The 18,041-nt window shown below is 51.6% G+C and overlaps 1 protein-coding gene across 1 annotated transcript in view; it reads left to right on the top strand.

Annotated features, from left to right (window-relative positions):
• FBN3 (fibrillin 3) overlaps nucleotides 1-18,041 on the top strand; it is a gene marked incomplete at both ends in the record, with an annotated part of 91,054 nt that overhangs the window by 51,817 nt on the left and 21,196 nt on the right. The window contains 17 exons of the mRNA XM_080359247.1: nucleotides 2,435-2,587; nucleotides 3,243-3,440; nucleotides 4,086-4,229; nucleotides 5,117-5,236; nucleotides 6,540-6,665; nucleotides 7,144-7,266; nucleotides 7,966-8,241; nucleotides 8,717-8,770; nucleotides 10,082-10,207; nucleotides 10,596-10,721; nucleotides 11,549-11,668; nucleotides 12,658-12,795; nucleotides 12,878-12,928; nucleotides 13,901-14,026; nucleotides 14,456-14,683; nucleotides 14,797-14,922; nucleotides 15,275-15,403. Coding sequence (XP_080215373.1) covers nucleotides 2,435-2,587; nucleotides 3,243-3,440; nucleotides 4,086-4,229; nucleotides 5,117-5,236; nucleotides 6,540-6,665; nucleotides 7,144-7,266; nucleotides 7,966-8,241; nucleotides 8,717-8,770; nucleotides 10,082-10,207; nucleotides 10,596-10,721; nucleotides 11,549-11,668; nucleotides 12,658-12,795; nucleotides 12,878-12,928; nucleotides 13,901-14,026; nucleotides 14,456-14,683; nucleotides 14,797-14,922; nucleotides 15,275-15,403 — 2,364 coding nt within the window. The remainder of the gene's footprint in view (nucleotides 1-2,434; nucleotides 2,588-3,242; nucleotides 3,441-4,085; nucleotides 4,230-5,116; nucleotides 5,237-6,539; nucleotides 6,666-7,143; nucleotides 7,267-7,965; nucleotides 8,242-8,716; nucleotides 8,771-10,081; nucleotides 10,208-10,595; nucleotides 10,722-11,548; nucleotides 11,669-12,657; nucleotides 12,796-12,877; nucleotides 12,929-13,900; nucleotides 14,027-14,455; nucleotides 14,684-14,796; nucleotides 14,923-15,274; nucleotides 15,404-18,041) is intronic.

Here is an 18,041-nt window from a genome sequence, read left to right on the forward strand (position 1 = left end):
AAAGTTCTCCCCTGGGAAGCGGTACCAGCACTTCCTATCCCTCCATCTCTCCCTGCCCCGCCACCAAATAAACAAACCAGGTTTTCATCAGGGTGAAAACTGCAAAATCACTCCCAGGTGCACTTCAGGTCTTGGACACCTTGCACACATCCCAGAGAGGAAGTCGTAGAATCATTTTGGTTAGAAAAGACCCTCAAGATCATCAAGTACAACCGTTAACCTGGTGCAGAGATGAGCCGTGCTGGATTGTCACTCTGGGGGTGCGGGTCCTGCTGTGGGACTGATCCTGCCATCGGGACACACACCCCAGGACATCCCGGCCCAGCCAGGTGGGTGCAGATCCTGCCCGAGCCCAGCAGGAGGGTCCAGCTTGGAGTCGCTCCTGTCTCGCTACCACAAGCAGACCAAACTCCATCTCTTGCTGTCCTGCTCCTGGCTGGACCTCATCAAGCATCTACAGCCTCTCTGAATCAGAGATTCCGACAGACCTGTGCCTCTATCCCCCGCCTCTGCGCGCTGTCTAATCTCACGGGGAATTTTACCTCCTTCCTCGCCTGCAGCGTTATCTGATTTACTGAGGTTATTGTGCAAACCTATTCCCTTAACAGCTGCAGAGGAAGGCGGAACAAAACCACGGCGGCTTTGTGCTCGCACCTCCAGCGTGTGGGTGGTCGTGCAGGAGGTCACAGAGGGTCCGCAGGGACCCGCCGTTCTTTCCATCCACCCCTCTCTCTGCCCAAGGCAGCTCCAGATGAGTTTTCAATTAGTTGTGACCTTCATTTCTGAGCGAGATTATTACAAACTGCAGCAAAGACAGCTGAATTTAATAAACATTTGTCCAGATGAATACGGGCTGGACCATTCCCTCCCTTACACAAACTGCTGTGACCTCCCTGCCTTGTCAAACTTGTCAGCACTTGTCTGCAGGGAGGGAGGTTGGGTGCTCCAAATCGCTCTTTGTCCCTGTATCACAGCTTTTGGGACAGCGAGCATCCCACAGGAGAAGAGAAGGAGCTGGGTGGGATCCGTCCTCTCTAATGGCCGAAGGGTTTATTCCGAACTACCACCCTCAGATCTAGAAGTTGACTTAGGCTCGGCCCTAAGCCCTCACTTAGCTAAACACCCATCAAGGGTTTGAGGTGCAGCTTTTCCAAATAGCCCCCGCTCTCGTGCCCTGGCTTGTTCAGAGAGCAGGGCTTGGGGTGACCTGAACACCCATGTGGCTTGGACTTCATTAGGATTAGGAGCTAATCCAGTGTTGCATTCAATCCTCTCATTCAGGTTTCCCTTCTCCTGGTCTGTCTGTCTTTCTGCAAGTCCCTTGGTGGAGAAAGTTTCCTAAAAGGGACTAATCCTGCCGAACTCGGTGCTGTGGAATGGGGGAAAGGGCGGATCTGGGAAAAGACCTGCTGGTTTAGTCGCCCCGGCTTTAAACGGGGTCACTGTCCTCTGCAGGTCGCTGAGCTGTGATTAGAGAAGAAATGTAACCACAGCCCACAGATCAAACAGCTCCATGCAATTAATTTCAATTATATTTCAGGAAAGTGTCAGCCTGCTGGCTAATGTCGGTCTAGAGGCACAGATGACAAATCAGACTAGACTTTCCCCCTCATTAATTTACTTGAGAAACGAGGACGGGAGATGAATGAGTGGAAGATTCCAGGTTTTCCTAGAGGACTTGGTGCCAGGTGGAACTTGCTAGACATGAGAAAGACCCTCAGTCTCCTGGGCCTTGTCCAGAAGCCACACACACCAAACGCCGGTGCCAGGCTTGGTGTCTGTGGCTTTGGCCAGGCTCATAGGCTTTGACCACCATCCAGGGCTCGTTCTCCAGTCCAGGGTGTGGGAACTAACTCAGGACCTGAAACAGCATCCACGGGGAATGGGAGCGATCCGGCTGGGGATGCGGAATTGCGAACAGCTCCGTTTGTTTGGTGGGAGGTGCTGGGACCACTGGGACCTGGTGGGGAACGCTGGGACATGGGACATTTGACATTAAATCAATTCTGGGAAGGAGAGTCTTGACAGGCTTGAGATGTGCAGGACTGCGCTGGGCAGTGGTGGCTGTGGAAAGGTCATAGAATCATAGATTAGTTTGGGTTGAAGGGACCTTCCCAGCTCCCCCAGTGCCCCCCTGCCATGACAGGGACATCTTCAGCAGCTCAGGGTGCTCAGAGCCCCGTCCAGCCTGGCCTGGGATGTCTCCAGGGATGGTTCATCCACCACCTCTCTGGCCAACCTGGGCCAATATTTTACCCTGAACCTCCCCTCCTTTAATTCTATGATTGATTCTATGATCTGGGAAGATGAGGCAGAACAGGAGGTCAGACTGAGACACTGGAAGGTCAAACCATTGGGAACAGCCAGTGAGGCCCTGAGCAAGATTACGGCGATAAGACATTATGGATGCATCTCCTTCTCTCCCTCTCCACAGACCAGCGGATCGGGACGTGTTTCTCCGCTCTGATCGGCGGGCGCTGCGCCGGGGACCTCCCCGGCCAGTACACCAAGATGCAGTGCTGCTGCGACTCCGGGCGCTGCTGGGCCATCGCCCAGACCCCAGAGATGTGTCCTGTCCGCGGCTCTGGTAAGTGCGACACAAAGGACCTCTCCTCTACACGCTGCTTGGTGGCTCCATGGCCCCGGGGGTGCCCCAGGCTTGCGCAGACGTGGAAAATCATCAACATTAACACCCAGAGAAAGGTCACACGGGGATGCTGGCTCTTCTACGTGGGTCTCAGCTGAAGTTGAGCCAGATGAGTTCAGCCAAGGCAAGAATTCATCCCTTTCCTCCTACCTCTTCAGCTCGCTTTGGCTCGTGCTGTCGCTGAAACTCGGGGCCAAACGAGGGTGAGCCCGGGAGGCCTTGAGGAGGCCCAGCACTGTGGATCGATCTCTCTGCCTGTCTTCTTCCATCGCCAGCTCTGAGCAGGGCAGAGCTTTAGTGTCTGGCACCCTCCTGTGTCCTGTCCTTCCCTGCATGAAGGGAGCCCACAGTGCCAGCTGACCCACGCACACCGGGAAGCTGTTGCCAAACCCCCTGGCAAGCTCTATCTCATCATCTGCTCCAGCTCAGAGGGTGTTAAAACCCTCCTTGCCCATCTGTCCTGTTCCCATCAGCACCCACCCTCTTTTCTCCCCATCAATCCGTCTCCATCCCTCTGTTCTCTGCATTCTGGCAGAAGCAGGAGAGGGATCCAGGCGCTCTTGGAAAAAGCGCTAAGGCAGCTGTTTTGTTTCAGATGAGTACCGCAGGCTTTGCATCGAAGGACTCCCAGTCGTGCCAGGGTTCCCTGGGAGCTTTCCAGGAATTCCTGGATTCGGGCCCAATGGTGTTGGACCGGGACTCAACGGGCCTGGAGGCATCGGACCAAATGGGGCAAATGGACAAGGCGGGATCCCAGGTCTCCCTGGAATGGGCCCAGGAAGTTCAAGCATTGGTAATTAAAATGACTTTCTTACTGTGCTGACCCGATTTGGCTGCCTGTCTCAGAACACAGGCAGCGCGTCTGCCTGCGTGCTGGCCCGCTCCCCCAAGCCCTGCGCACACGAGCGGAGCGCCTGTGCTCCACGCCAGCTACGAGGTTTATTTTGACACGGGGGGAGCGGTGGGATGTGACACTAACGCTGTGCAGGATGCTGAGCCCAGAAGCAGATCAAACAGCGTCTGCTGGCAGAGCAGGGGAGCCGAGGCTGGCTCCGGTGCAGAATATCTGTCTAATTACCAAATAGGAACGAAGCTTTCATGTCACCACCTTGCTCTCTGCCTCCCCTAGACAAAACTGTTTCTCCCACCACCTTACACACCCCTCTCATGTGCATCCCCGGGTAGCCCTGCTAAGGGCTGAAGCCTGTGATCATGCATTGAGTGTCAATAAATATTGATTTCACCTTGTTTCTGAGAGGCTGTACCATCGTGTGCATGTCAGTGGGGTAGGGCCAGGTACCACAGCAACTTCAGAGGCAGCTGAGTCTGCAGCCCCATGTGTGCAGGGCACAGGAACATCACTGGTCTGTCACCAGCTCCCTGGGGACAATTGGGGGAGCTGCAGTCCGGTCCCTGACGTTGTCTCCATGCTTTCCAGGAACCGCCACTTTGAATCAGACCATCGACATCTGCAAGCACTTCACTAACCTCTGCTTGAACGGCCGCTGCATCCCCACCCCGTCCAGCTACCGCTGCGAGTGCAACATGGGCTACAAGCAGGATGTGCGCGGAGAGTGTATCGGTGAGTAAAGTATTAGTAACTGGAGTAATTAGTAATTGGAGATTCCTTACTGAGAGGTACTGCAGCGCCCAATTGCCATCCAGAGAGTTTCTCCAGACAAGTTTGCTGCCTACAAGGAGCTCACATTTGCAACATCACTAAGAAACTGGTGAACCCTCCAGATTATCCTCCACTCCTACTATTCCCTGTAGGGTGTAATGATACTGCAACAACACAACTCAGAAACACCAAAAGAGACTGTATGTCACTGAGAGCAATGCTAAAAAGAACCTAGAGCACAGGTGGTGATCTCCTCTGCCCTCCCAATTGCGGTTCCAATTTAACATGTGAATGGCTGGCTGCACACCTGGTGTCTCACCACCTTCAGCATCAACAATTTCTTCCTCACGTCCAGCCTGAATCTCCCTCCTTTAGTTTAAAACCATCACCCCTTGTGCTGTGTACAACAGGCCCTGTTCAAAAGTCTGTCCCCATCTTTCTTATCGGCCCATTTTAAGTACAGAAAGGCCGCAATAAGGTCTCCCCAGAACCTTCTCTTCTTCTTCTCTTCTTCTTTTCTCTTCTCTTCTCTTCTCTTCTCTTCTCTTCTCTTCTCTTCTCTTCTCTTCTCTTCTCTTCTCTTCTCTTCTCTTCTCTCCTCTCCTCTCCTCTCCTCTCCTCTCCTCTCCTCTCCTCTCCTCTCCTCTCCTCTCTTTCCCTTCCCCTTCCCCTTCCCCTTCCCCTTCCCCTTCCCCTTCCCCTTCCCCTTCCCCTTCCCCTTCCCCTTCCCCTTCCCTCTCCCCTTCCTCTCCCCTTCCTCTCCTCTCCTCTCCTCCAGCCCTCGTTGCCTATCCTGGCAGTTTACTGTGTGTAACAGTGACTCACATGTTGGGTTTTCCTCCCTGCAGATGTGGATGAGTGCTCCAGCAGCCCCTGCGTGCACGGCGACTGCGTGAACACCCCCGGCTCCTACCACTGCAAGTGCCACGAAGGCTTCCAGAGCACCCCCACGAAGCAGGCGTGCATCGGTGAGTGTTCTCCGCATCCTTTCGGGGTGCTGCGAGATGGTCAACAGGTTTATCAAAGACTCGGGTACCAAAGGAAGATGGTTGTAAAGGGAAAACAGAGTGAGGAGTCCCCAGAACAACTTAGTTCAATTGCCAAGTGTCCTGAAATCTGTCTAGAAGAAGAGGTTTTCTTTACCTTTATCTACCATAAAATTGGTTAGCAGCAATGAAAGGACTTACAGAGTCCTTTTCAAGAGCAGAGTGCTATTTAAAGATAACAACACTTTGTTTTGAAAAAATATAGGATTTTGAGGCATTTTTGTATCAACATAAGGATTGTGGTTTCTAGCAACGTTGTTCTGTCACTGTCTTGCAGCAAGATGGTGCTGTAGGTGAGGGACTGCTACAACAGAGTGAAGGTGACGTCCCATGTGAACAAGAAACAAAGGCAAATTTCCCTCTCAGTGCCTGATCTTTGTTTTTTAAAAATTTACTTATTTATTTTGCTGTCCAGTGGCTTCTGCTGAAGGGGTTTCCAAAGCCCACCCCCACTTGCCTGACAATGGGAAAGGCTTTTCCTGATTTCCAAACTAAATCTTTTAAGCTGAATTATTTCTGGCCATGAAAAATTGCTTCGTCACTATCTCATTTACAACATTGTTTTACATCTTGGGAAACTGCAACTTGTAACCCCCCCTGTCACATCTCCCTTCTAGACTAAACAAATGCCATTCTCTCAATCTCTCATTGATAAGGTTTCCAAGCTTCTCATTCTCCTTGTTTTTATCTTCTCAGCTTCCTTCATTTTCTCTTTATCTTTTCTTGCCAAAATTGGATGTGGTTCTTCGGCTGTGACCTCTGTAGCTGTCAGGACAAGAAACTGGCCCACGTGGGTCACATAGCACTTCTGTTGAGGTTTCCTTCTGTGAAGGGACACCTTGTTGCATCTGTGATTCAGATCCTTTTCTGGCTGCCCTCAAGCTGATTTTTCCATGTTAGGAGAAGTCTCCAGGGACTTGAACAGCCCTGGGATGGTTTGAACTGCAAAGGTGGCCCTGGGGCAGGAGGTTCGCAAAGATGTCATGGAGAAGCTGAGATCCCAGAGCTCTAACCTCACAAATGTCATTCGTGCTGCCTCCAGAGTGGACAGAAAGCTTTCCCCACATCTTTTCCATCTCCTGAAGTTTGCACAGAGTGTGATCCTGGAGCAGGGCACGCTCTGAGTGTCTCAGAGCACTTGCTTGGTGTTCTCATGCACCAGATTAAGCTGAAACCACTTCTCACTCCACCTGCCACTACTTTCTTCCATTTCTTTCCCCGCCAGATATCGATGAGTGCATCATGAACGGAGTGATGTGCAGGAATGGCCGCTGTGTTAACACTGACGGCAGCTTCCAGTGTATCTGCAACGCTGGCTTTGAAATCACCCCCGATGGCAAGAACTGCGTTGGTAAGCTGTTTCCTTATCTGCCATCATCTGTGGCCTCGGAGAGGTTGGGACTGAGCTGCAACTATGTCCTCCTGGGTGATTAATCTGTGCTGTACTCCCTTTGTCTCAGGTAGACACTGCTAAGGCAGAGTACATCTTAAAATGAGAGGAAAGGATACAGTCACACTGAAATAGGAAGGCATTTTTGTAAGGGTGTTTGTGCTCCTGGAGTTTTTGGGGTCCAGGAGCATGGGCAGGACATTCTCCATCACTGTGAGAGTTGTTGCCTCCAGCAGCAAGTGTCTAAGTCCTGTTACGAGCTGCACCAACCGACCAGGGTACCGAGAGCAGCAGGGATGAAGCAGGACAGCTGAGGATTAGCACCCGCTGCCATTAGGAACAATATGACCATGAAATGGGGGACAGGGAGTTTTTGAGCACAGAAGAGTCTTGCTGCAGCTCTCAGGCTCAGCTCATGTTCTCTATTCATCCTCCCTAGATCATGACGAATGTGCCACCACCAACATGTGCCTCAACGGGATGTGCATCAATGAGGACGGCAGCTTCAAGTGTATCTGCAAGCCTGGCTTTGTGCTGGCTCCCAACGGGCGGTACTGTGTCGGTGCGTAGCTCCCCAAGCCTGGGCTCTGTCCTCTTCCCAGCCTGCTGTCCGTGTTCCTGGAGACTTGAGATGTGTCTGAGGCCAAGGAGAGCTCAGAAAAACCAAAGCTGTTGCCAGACATCTGCTCTGCCACCAGAAATCAGCCCCTCTCAGCAGAATGGCCACAAAGGAAAATGTTCTTGCACCTCCACTGCTTTGGAGCAAATTAGAGCTTAAATCCTCTTCCTGAAGGAGGTTAAGTGGGGTTTTTAAGCTCTGTACGGCCAAAGTGAGTTGGCAGCGGTCATCTCCATGGCTTTCCCAGCCTCTACAGCATGTTCCACTACAGTCTGTGTGCCACCTCCCAAAGCCAGGGAGGTCAGGGTGGGAAGGCAGAGTGAAGAAAGGAGGAGAACACAGCATTTTTTTGCTATGCCGCTGTGACACAGAGTGAATTCTCTGGACGCTCCCCAATTAACAGAGCAGAGACAAAGCTGCTCTGGGAAGGGGCTGGGTCTCAGGAGACTGAAGAAGTCCAGATCCCCCTTCCTTCCCTTGAACCACAAGGGACAGCAGAGCACACAGGAGATGTGATGCTCTGAACTGCTCCTCTAGCTCCCTCTTGGTCTCCAGGTCTCCCTGAAAAATAGCCCAAAGCCCCTGTCTGTGTGTCCTGCTGCCCATGGGTAGATAACACCCGGTTTGTGCTTCTTCTTTCAGACATCGACGAGTGCGAGACGCCGGGAATCTGCATGAACGGCTGGTGCATTAACACCGAGGGCTCCTTCCGCTGCGAGTGCCTGGGGGGCCTGGCGATCGGGGTGGACGGACGGGTCTGCGTGGACACCCACATGCGCAGCACCTGTTACGGAGGCATTAAAAAGGGCACGTGCGCTCGTCCCTTCCCAGGAGCCGTCACCAAGTCGGAGTGCTGCTGTGCTAACCCAGACCATGGCTTCGGAGAGCCCTGCCAGCCCTGTCCGGCCAAAAACTCTGGTGAGCTTCTCTTCTATCCAAGCTTGCAAAAGGCCAAGGAAGTGTTCAGAGACATCCCGGGGCCCTGGCACATTCTTCTGAGCTGGCCCAGGCAGCTTGGCAGTGACACGATGAGCTTCTCAGGGACATGGTTTTGTGTCCCTGTTGGGTTAATGGTTGGGCTTGGTGATCTTGAGGGTCTCTTCCAATCAAAGTGATTCTATAGGAAAGCCATAGGTGGGGGAGAGGGATGCCATACATCAACAAATTTAGGTTAGATCCATGAATCTGATGCTGATCTCACTGCAGGGATTCTCACAGTGCTAGGCTATTCACTGCCAGTATCAGCTCTAAAACAGACGCTGCATAAGTATAAACAGACACTGCTTGGAAGCTCAGAGCTGACATTTTAACAAACAATAATCCAACACTCCCCAGAATTCATGTTCCTGTGCATGAACTGTCTAGAAAACCTAATGTTGTGCTTTCTCCACAGCTGAATTCCAGGCTCTCTGCAGCAGCGGCATTGGAATAACAGCTGATGGCAGAGGTATGTGCATCCCGTGTCCTATATCCCAGACAGGCACATCTGATGTCGGTCTCAGCTCTATAACTGAGTGTGCGTGCGTCCGTGTGACTGTGGGAGCGTGTGCTGTGAGAGACTTGGCACTGCGGAGGCTGTGCGAGAAAATCAGCACGTTACACCCATGTACGTGAGAGCTGGTTGTGAGTAAGCGCAGGGCAGCTCGCACAGCCTGGGTGGGTGGGAGTGCGTGCAAGCACCTCTCTCTGTGCTCACGGGTGTCTGTGGGTGGGATGTGAGCTCTGGCACAGGGGGAGAGGGGATGTGCGTTTCTTTTCTCCTCCCTAAAACAAGTTAACGTTGAGCAACCATCCCCAAGGGCTGTGCTTTGAATCAAGCAGTTGATTCCTGGCACCCTGCAGGAACTACATTTCTGGGGATGCACATGAGGGGTTTGGCTTCCCTCCCTGCTTTGATGGGAATGAAGAGCGTGACCAATTGCATCCTCTTGCTTGTTTGCCCTCCAGCTCCTTTGGTTTCGGGAGAAGAGGGTTTGCGGTCTCCCAGGGAGGTGATAAGCGCGTGTTGGGATGTGTTGCCAAGGGGCTGCTTTGAATTCAACAGCCGCACGAGAGGTCAGGCCGGTGGCTGCGCTGCCAGCCCTGGGCAGTGCTTGGATCAGCAGGGAGAGCACAAAGCAGCCAGACAGCTCCGGCCTCGCAAAGCTTTCTAAATGGGAACGAGCCAGAAGCAAAAACCCTGGTGACTTCTTGGGCTTCATTCCAGGGCACCGTGTCTTGGCCGAAGTCAGTCTCAGGCTAACGATAAGATGCTTTCTAGCAAGAAGCAAATGTCAGACGTGCTCTGGTCGGCCCATCGCTGCCCACAACCCAGGCTGTGTGCTCTCAGCGCTCTCCAGGGCTGCGTTTCCCTGGGGGTGTAACTGAACTCCAGCTACATGGAGACAAAGGCCAGCAGTGTCTGGGAAGCCCTGGCCTGGGCAGGAGGTTTAGATTGCATATATTAGGAACAATTTCTTCCTGGAAAGGGCCGTCGGGCTTTGGAACAGGCTGCCCAGGGCAGTGCTGGAGTCACCATCCCTGGAGGGTTGAACAGACAGACATGAGGTTCTCAGGACATGGGGCAGTGCCAGGGCTGGGTTATGGTCGGACTTGATGATCTTGAGGGGCTTTTCCAACCAAAACCATTCTATGATTTCAGCTGAGGGGTGCCCCAGCTGGCTCTTGACACCAAGGAGCAATGAAGAATTAGGAGGTCAAAGTTTTCTGTGTTTGTGTTTGCTGTGGCCCATCTCATTTGACTTCTTTCTCTGTGCAGACATCAACGAATGTGCCCTCAACCCAGACATCTGCCCCAATGGCATGTGCGAGAACCTACGTGGGAGCTACCGCTGTATCTGCAACCTGGGCTACGAGTCAGATCCCACGGGCAAGAACTGCGTGGGTGAGTTCAGGGGAGAGGGTGGCACACACAGCATGAAGCGTGAACACAGCGTATGAGGCTGGCAGCCAGATGCAGACCTGGAAAGGGCTGTGGGGCATTGGAACAGGCTGTCCAGGGCAGTGCTGGAGTCACCATCCCTGGAGGGTTGGACAGACGGACATGAGGTTCTCAGGACATGGGGCAGTGCCAGGGGTGGGGGAACGATTGGACTCGATGATCTTGAGGGTCTTTTCCAACCAAAATGATTCTATGATTCTATGAAGAGCACAAGGTGCTATCCAAGGAACTACTCATATGAATTAACATCCATGCCAGAGCTCGGTAGGGCTGGCAGAGTAGAAGGGTGGACACCGGTGGTGTAGCTCAAACCCCCTGTCTCTGCTCGCAGACGTTGATGAATGCACCGTCAACCGCTTGCTGTGTGACAACGGACTGTGCCGCAACACCCCTGGCAGCTACACCTGCACCTGCCCCAAGGGCTTTGTCTTCAGGACGGAGACAGATACCTGTGAAGGTAACGTGACTCTGAAGGCAAAGGAGAACATCTTCACAAGATGTTAAGCATGAGATATTGCTCAAGGTCCTGCCTGAAAGGCAGCTCAAGGTCTAATGTGTCTTTTGTTCCCTTTTGACCGCAGTGGTTTAAACTGGAGCAGGTCCAGGCTTTGGGTTTGTGGGTTTGGGATTTTTCTTTTTCCTAGGCAGAAATTTCACAGTTCATTCAAAATGGTGGCCGTCCTAACCCAGAACATCTGGGCTTTTCAGTGCCTGAAAACCAGGACAATTTCCTCTAGGCCCCCAGAATTTTAGCTAAAACCTGACCAAAATTGCACGTTTTGGGGATTTGATTGCAAGCTTTGAGTTTGGAGTGGGGGAAATTGTTTCCTGACCACAAAATCCTCAAACATTTGAGAACTGGTACTTTGCACATAAATGTCTGTTTGGAGAAAAAAAGGGATTTTCTGTTAAGAAGGTGAAAAACAGCACACATCTGGTTCAGACAGGTACATGAAGGCCAAATCCAACGCGGTGGCTGCTCCTGTCTTAGCCAGGAGCAACCCTGAGTGAGTCAATGATTCCCCAGTAGTCCCACCAACCACTCTCAATCCCTCCGTTCCCTCAATCCTGAAGAAGGTCGGTGATTTCGTGGTCTCTGCTGTCAGTGCCCACCCCGTTCAGACGGTGCACGCTTGAGCTGTACATGCAGAACACTTATGGCCTGGCCTGTTGATCCTCCGAACAGCTGAAAAACTCTTTTCTTCATGTTCTTTGCTTCTCATCTCCCCAAGAAAACTGGGTCCTCTGACACTCAGGACACTGACGTTCCCTTTCTTCCTGCAGATATCAATGAGTGCACCTCAAACCCTTGTGTGAATGGCGTCTGCAGGAACAACGCCGGCTCCTTTGCTTGCGAGTGCTCCCCGGGCAGCAAGCTGGACCCTAGTGGCACCATCTGCGTGGGTGAGAATGTGACCTTCTGATACCAGCCGTTCTGATACCAGCTTATCATCACCCCTTGTTGGTCATCTGAAGCGTGTCCTGTGCTCCTGGTTTGGGGATGGTGATCCTTTGTGGCCTCTGTTTCTCACCGAGTGTTTCTGTAACAATTAACACCTCTCGTAATGATCTAGGAAGCCCAAAAGCTACGTACTCAGGCAGTGCTCTGAGCAGCGTGTGTCAGACACAGAAATCCCCAACTGTGCTGCAGGAAGACAAAGCAAAGACATGGGCTCCTAGGGGATGCTGATGGGTTCTCATCCACCAGATGGGTTTGTGGTGTGCTGACATTAAGGCACGTCAGTATGAAGTAGAACCCTCTCAACAAGATGACAAGTCCCTGCTTCCCACTCCTAGATGATCAGGACCTTGCAAAGCATCACAGTTGATAGCTGGAGAGAAAGGAGGTTGTAGCGTGGAGAGTGTTGGTCTCTTCTCACAAATAACAAGGGACAGGATGAGAGGAAATGGCCTCAGGTTGCACCAGGGGAGGTTGAGGTTGGATCTGGGGAACAATTTCTTCCCCAAAGGGCTGTGGGGCATTGGAACAGGCTGCCCAGGGCAGTGCTGGAGTCACCATCCCTGGAGGGCTGGACAGACGGACATGAGGTTCTCAAGACATGGAGCAGTGCCAGGGGTGGGTTAACAGTTGGACTTCATGATCTCGAGGGTCTTTTCCAACCAAAATAATTCTGTGATTCAGTTGTATCACAGAAATACTGCTGCACAGCTCAGCAGTGGGACAGGGCTGTGGGGAGCAGCACGGTTGTGTCCGCGTTGCAAAGCACTTGGCCCCACAGCCTCAAAGACAATTGACACCAGAGAGCAACAGTCACATCGCAGCTCAGGGACAGTTTCTCCAAGCTGCTTGTCATAGCAACCTGGCTCCCAAATTGCTGGGGACCTCCATCAAGGATCAGCTCTTCACTCACACCTTGACTTTGCCCCTACAGACAGCATGAAAGGGACGTGCTGGCTGAACATCCAGGATGGACGTTGCGAGGTGAACATCAACGGGGCCACACTGAAATCGGAGTGCTGCGCCACACTGGGGGCCGCGTGGGGCAGCCCCTGCGAGCGCTGCGAGATCGGTGAGGCTCTGCTCGGCACGGCCGTCGGGAAGGCAGGAGGCAGCCCATTTATTTGCTGACATTCTTCTGTTTTGTCTTCCAGATACAGCCTGTCCCCGGGGATATGCTAGGATGAAGGGGGTGACATGTGAAGGTAAAGTGCTGCGGGACACAGAAGGCTTTGTTTTTTTGAATTGGGAACATGGTCATTGTTTATTTGTTGCCATCCTGCATCTTTGAGTCTGGGGGGATCTACATATCCTGGCACTTTGTTGGACTCTCTCCAGTATGTCCATCTCTCTCTCATACTGGGGAGCCCAGAATTGGACACAGCACTCCAGGTATGGCCCCACCAGCACAGAGCAGAGGAGAAGGATCCCATCCCTTGGCTTACTGGCCGCACTGACCGCAGCCCAGGATCCCATCAGCCTTTTTTGCAGCACGTTGCTGACTCACATTCAACTTGATGTCTACCAGGACCCTCAAGTCCTTTTTCTGCCAAGCTGCTGGGTGACCCCCAGCATCTCTTGGTGTGTGGGGTTGATCGTCCCCAGGGGCAGCCAGTTTTCAGTCCGTCTCACTCTTTGCTCATCCAGTTTGTACATCAGCAGCTTGTCTATGAAGATCTTACGGGACATAGTGTCCAAGACCTTACTGGAGGCTTGGTAGACAATATCCACCGCTCTTCCATCGCCTACCAGGCCAGTCATTTAATCACAGAGTTTTATCAAGCTCATCAGTCATGACTTCTCCTTGGTCAATTCATGCTGATGATTTTCTTGCCATTCATGTGCCTGGCAATGGGTTTCCAGGTTTAGCTGCTCCATCAGCAGCACTCAGGTTTGTGAGTCCTGCTGCTGCTCTGCCAACACTGTGCCAACTATGGATGTGGCAACAGGACCACCCTGTCTGTCTGTCTCTGATGAGGCTTTGTAACGCAACCTCCTTGCAAAAGCATCTGGGCATGGCTCTGTGCATGGAGCATGTGTTTTTCATTGTGACAAGTTGCCAGTTTTAGGCTGGTGGGCAGCTCTGGGCTCCTTCTGTCTCCAGGAGCCCCTCAAGGCCCCACTGGGTTGGCAATATTCCACTCCCATGTCTGTATCTCTTGCTTTTGTGCCGGCAGATGTGAACGAGTGCGAGGTCTTCCCTGGCGTCTGCCCGAACGGACGCTGTGTGAACACGGCCGGCTCTTTCCGCTGCGAGTGTCCACAAGGACTGACCCTTGATGGCACTGCCAGGACGTGTGTGGGTAAGGATACATCTCACCCAGCCCCTGGCCCCTGCTCAGCCCCCTCCAGAGATCCAACCACCCCCTACCCAATTTGAAATTGCTATATCTCTGCAACTGCCCGTGAATGAAACTCTTACAGTCCGTACAGCAGGTGGAGGGAACATAGAGCATTTATAAAAAGCTCACTGAAACTTGTTAACTCATTAAACCGTTTGTAAATTTTTGTGTAATTGTAACACGTTGGGTCTGTCTTTCTGAAGCACCCTGTATTATGTCTCACATAGCATCCCAAACAAGGTGGCCTCATCCAACCTGGCCATTGTTTGGAGGATGCCCCAGCCAAAGATCTTGCGGGAACTTTGCTGACCGTGTCATAGAAAAGGATATCTCTGGTTTTACCAGAGGCTGAGTGCTGCAGGCGAGGGCTGAACTCTGCTCTCTCCGCAGACGTGCGTGTGGAGCAGTGCTACATGAAGTGGGACGAAGACGAGTGCACGGAGCCTCTGCCGGGCAAGTACCGGATCGACATGTGCTGCTGCTCCGTGGGCTCCGCCTGGGGCATCGATTGTGAAGAGTGCCCCAAGGTCGGCTCCAGTGAGTACAAAGCCATCTGCCCGAGGGGCCCCGGCTTTGCCAACCGAGGAGACGTGCTGTCAGGAAGACCCTTCTACAAAGGTGAGAAGAAAGAGGGGAGCTACAGCCCAAAGAACCTGCTGCCTGCCCTGGGAGCCCAGGTTCATTGCAGACATCCCCTCCCTGAAACGCTGCTGTTGTGCCTTCACCCACAGATGTGAATGAATGTAAAGTCTTCCCTGGCCTGTGCACTCATGGGACGTGTCGAAACACCATTGGCAGCTTCAGGTGTCTCTGTGGCAATGGCTTTGCTTTGGATGCTGAGGAAAGGAACTGCACAGGTAAGGGAAGAGTAACCCCCCTCCAGACCACTCTTGCTGCCTTGCCTGCCTTGTGGGACGTTTAGCATGATGGTGAAATCTGGAAGAGTCGTGGCAGTTATCTCGGGGACATGCTGAGAAGCCAAAGGCAGGACCATGGGCTCCTCCTTCCCTTGGCATGAAGGATCAGTCCTGCACCACTGCAAAAGCTGAACTGCTGTCGCTCCCTTCAGGACAAAAAGTTCCCTGGTGTGCTGGGTCAGACTTGCCAGTCCTTGTAATTGAGTTTGATGTGCAGAACAGGCAGCCCCGTGCCAGCTGTGATGGTGCTTGTAGCCTGCGCTGCCTCCTCCAGCTGGTTTTGTCCCCACAGACATCGACGAATGCCGCATCTCACCGGACCTCTGTGGCCACGGCACCTGTGTCAACACCCCGGGCAGCTTCGAGTGCGAGTGCTTCGAAGGCTACGAGAGCGGCTTCATGATGATGAAGAACTGCATGGGTAAGGACTTGTCCCCGGGCAGGGCAGCACCCTCACTCTTCTACAACAGGGGAGAAAGTACCTGGTGCCAGATCTGTCAAAGGGGCCAAAACTGGGAACCGTCCCTCGGAGATCTCTGCTGTGAGGTCCTCCTGGGACAGAGGCTGGACCCCATGCTGGCGGTGCCCCATGGGCTGGGGAAGGAGACCAGCAGCCCGGGCCAGCTTTCTGAGGACTCTGGGTGTAGCGCCAGGCCCAGGGGGGCATTCTGGGCTCTTCTTGACATGAGACTCATGGGACATCGTTGGTCCTGCCCTGCCACCTCCTGGCCACCGTTCCTTCAGCTGTGAGAGCCCACGAGGCCACCGACCAGCTTTTCTCAAGTTCTTTCCTATCCCTTTCCTGCTTGCTTTACCCAAGGGGTATAGCAAGATTTATCCCTGCTATGTTGCCTTCCTTTTTTTTCATGTAAATCTAAGGCCTTATATCTCTCTTTCCATCTCATACAATGTTCATTCTTCATTTTGTGCTCTTTCTTCACTTGAATCCTTGGATCCTTCCCTCTTGTTTCAGCCACCAGCAGCTGGAGCTTGAGCCTGGCATTGCCACACAGGATCCCTGCCTGGTATTTTCATTGCTGCTCCGCAGGGAGATGGCAATCTTTATTCTGGGGATTGGCGAGTCCACAGTGGAGCTCTGCCAGCCCAGCAGCTTGAACTCGGTGACTCTGAGCTCCAGTTCTCCTCCACACTTGGCTGTTTCCCTTGTGTGACGTCTCATCTCCCTCTGCTTCCCATCTATTATTTATTCTGCCACTGATTATTTACATATCCACACTCTAAACCTACACCCGTTTCCAGACATTATTAATATCATATGTTCAACCCTTGCGTGAAACCATTTATTTTAAAACACCACTGCAGAATGTTTCTCAACTTGTAGATGTTTTTCTCTGGAACACCATCCATGCCACCATAATTGTCTTCTTAACTTGGCTCATCTACGTGCCCTAAATGATGTCCCACATACCACACTGGTCATCTTAATCCAGTTACATGTAGCTTGGTACTGTTTCTAGATAATTTATGTTCCTTGCAAGCAGCTTTCAGTTATATCATCAGATCACTGCTGAGATTAGTAGACCTACTATTTCCATTCCTTTACTAGGATGGAGATATAAATATATTAAGCTTTTGTCTGTATAGCACTGTGTGACTTCCCATTGTCATTGCCCATCCTACAGCCACGTGCCATTAAATCACATACCTCCACTGGCGTGAGAACATGGAGATAAACCTCGCTCAGCAAGAGCTTCACTATTTGATAGCTTGTGTCTCTTCCGACTCTGAATCTTGCTGATTTATCCAATTTTTCTTGGGTTGCTTTCCACTGAGTCTTTTCCAAAATGACTTGCAACCTGGTATCATATATGATATGTAATCAACTGCTGCTATTTCCACACCTTTCTTTAGGATCTGCAGCTTCAACCATTAATCAGGCCCATGTCCACTTCCTCAAACATTCAGACAGGTCAAGTCCTTCATGAGAAGTTCTAATAGACCATCTGCATTCCTCTCCATTTCCACTTAGATTTGTAAGGACTTCCTTTCTCCTGCCCATTTAATCATCCTTTATCCTCAGCTAATTCTTTACAGCTCCTCCCATCTGGCCAATGCTTGTTTTTGTTCTGTCAGATCCTCATCTGTTTTCAATTTAATCATTTTTCTTTGGAGCTTAAAAAACTGAAATCCCATCCATGACCTCAGTGCCTCAGTTTGTCTCCAACAAGTCAGCCAGACTCTTGCTGTCCTCTCATTCCTGGCATTCCGTGTTCCTCTTCCCTGTCTAGCCAGACTCACTTGTCTGACTGACCTAGGCTTAATGTTCTGCTCTTTCTACTTTGGCTTGGACTTTCAAACCACATCAATCTGTGGCGCGATTCTATACCATTTATTTATTTTTCATATTTGATTCTCTGGGTTCTTTAAACGATATCACCACTCTGCCACTGGCGTGGGTTTCTGTCTTCTCTGTAGAGTGTGTATGAGGGTTATCACTGATCATCTTCCTCCTTCTCCTCCTCCATTTCTGAGAGATGGAGAAAGTCACGGTCCCCACTGATGGCCTGCTGTTTTGTTGTTTTGTTTTGTGTTAATTCTTGCATTTGTTAACTTTTCTATCACTTCTTAAAGATGATTTTTAATGCCAGCAGCCTGGTTTCATCTTTGCTTGGCTGGATCACATCTCTCTCACAGCAGCTGCATTTACTTCAGGAATTTCTCCAGTTCCTAGTCAATTCAATCGCTTTGTCCATATGTGATTTTCTTCAGACTATTTCCTAGCCCTGTGTGTGTGATATGGAACTACTCTGAAGGCTGTTACCAAGACAGCCTGTCTGTTAGTCTTCTGTCAAAGAAACTTAACGTTTTCCAAGGAACAATCCCTCTGCTGATGGGACTTGTGAAAATGTACTAAGATGGGTGGGATGTGAGCTGGGAACTGTCCTTCTAGTCCTTGCTGGCTTATCTGCACAAAGCCGATAACTTCTTTCCTCCTGACGTTCCACTTCATGTCCTACTGAGCTCAAGGCGAGAATTGCCACTTCCCAAAATGCAGAGTTCAACCATAAGTCCACGGGACTCCCCCAAGCCCTGCATTC

This window comes from Nesoenas mayeri, assembly GCF_963082525.1.
Source record: "Nesoenas mayeri genome assembly, chromosome: 25".
Classification (NCBI taxonomy): Eukaryota; Metazoa; Chordata; class Aves; order Columbiformes; family Columbidae; genus Nesoenas; species Nesoenas mayeri.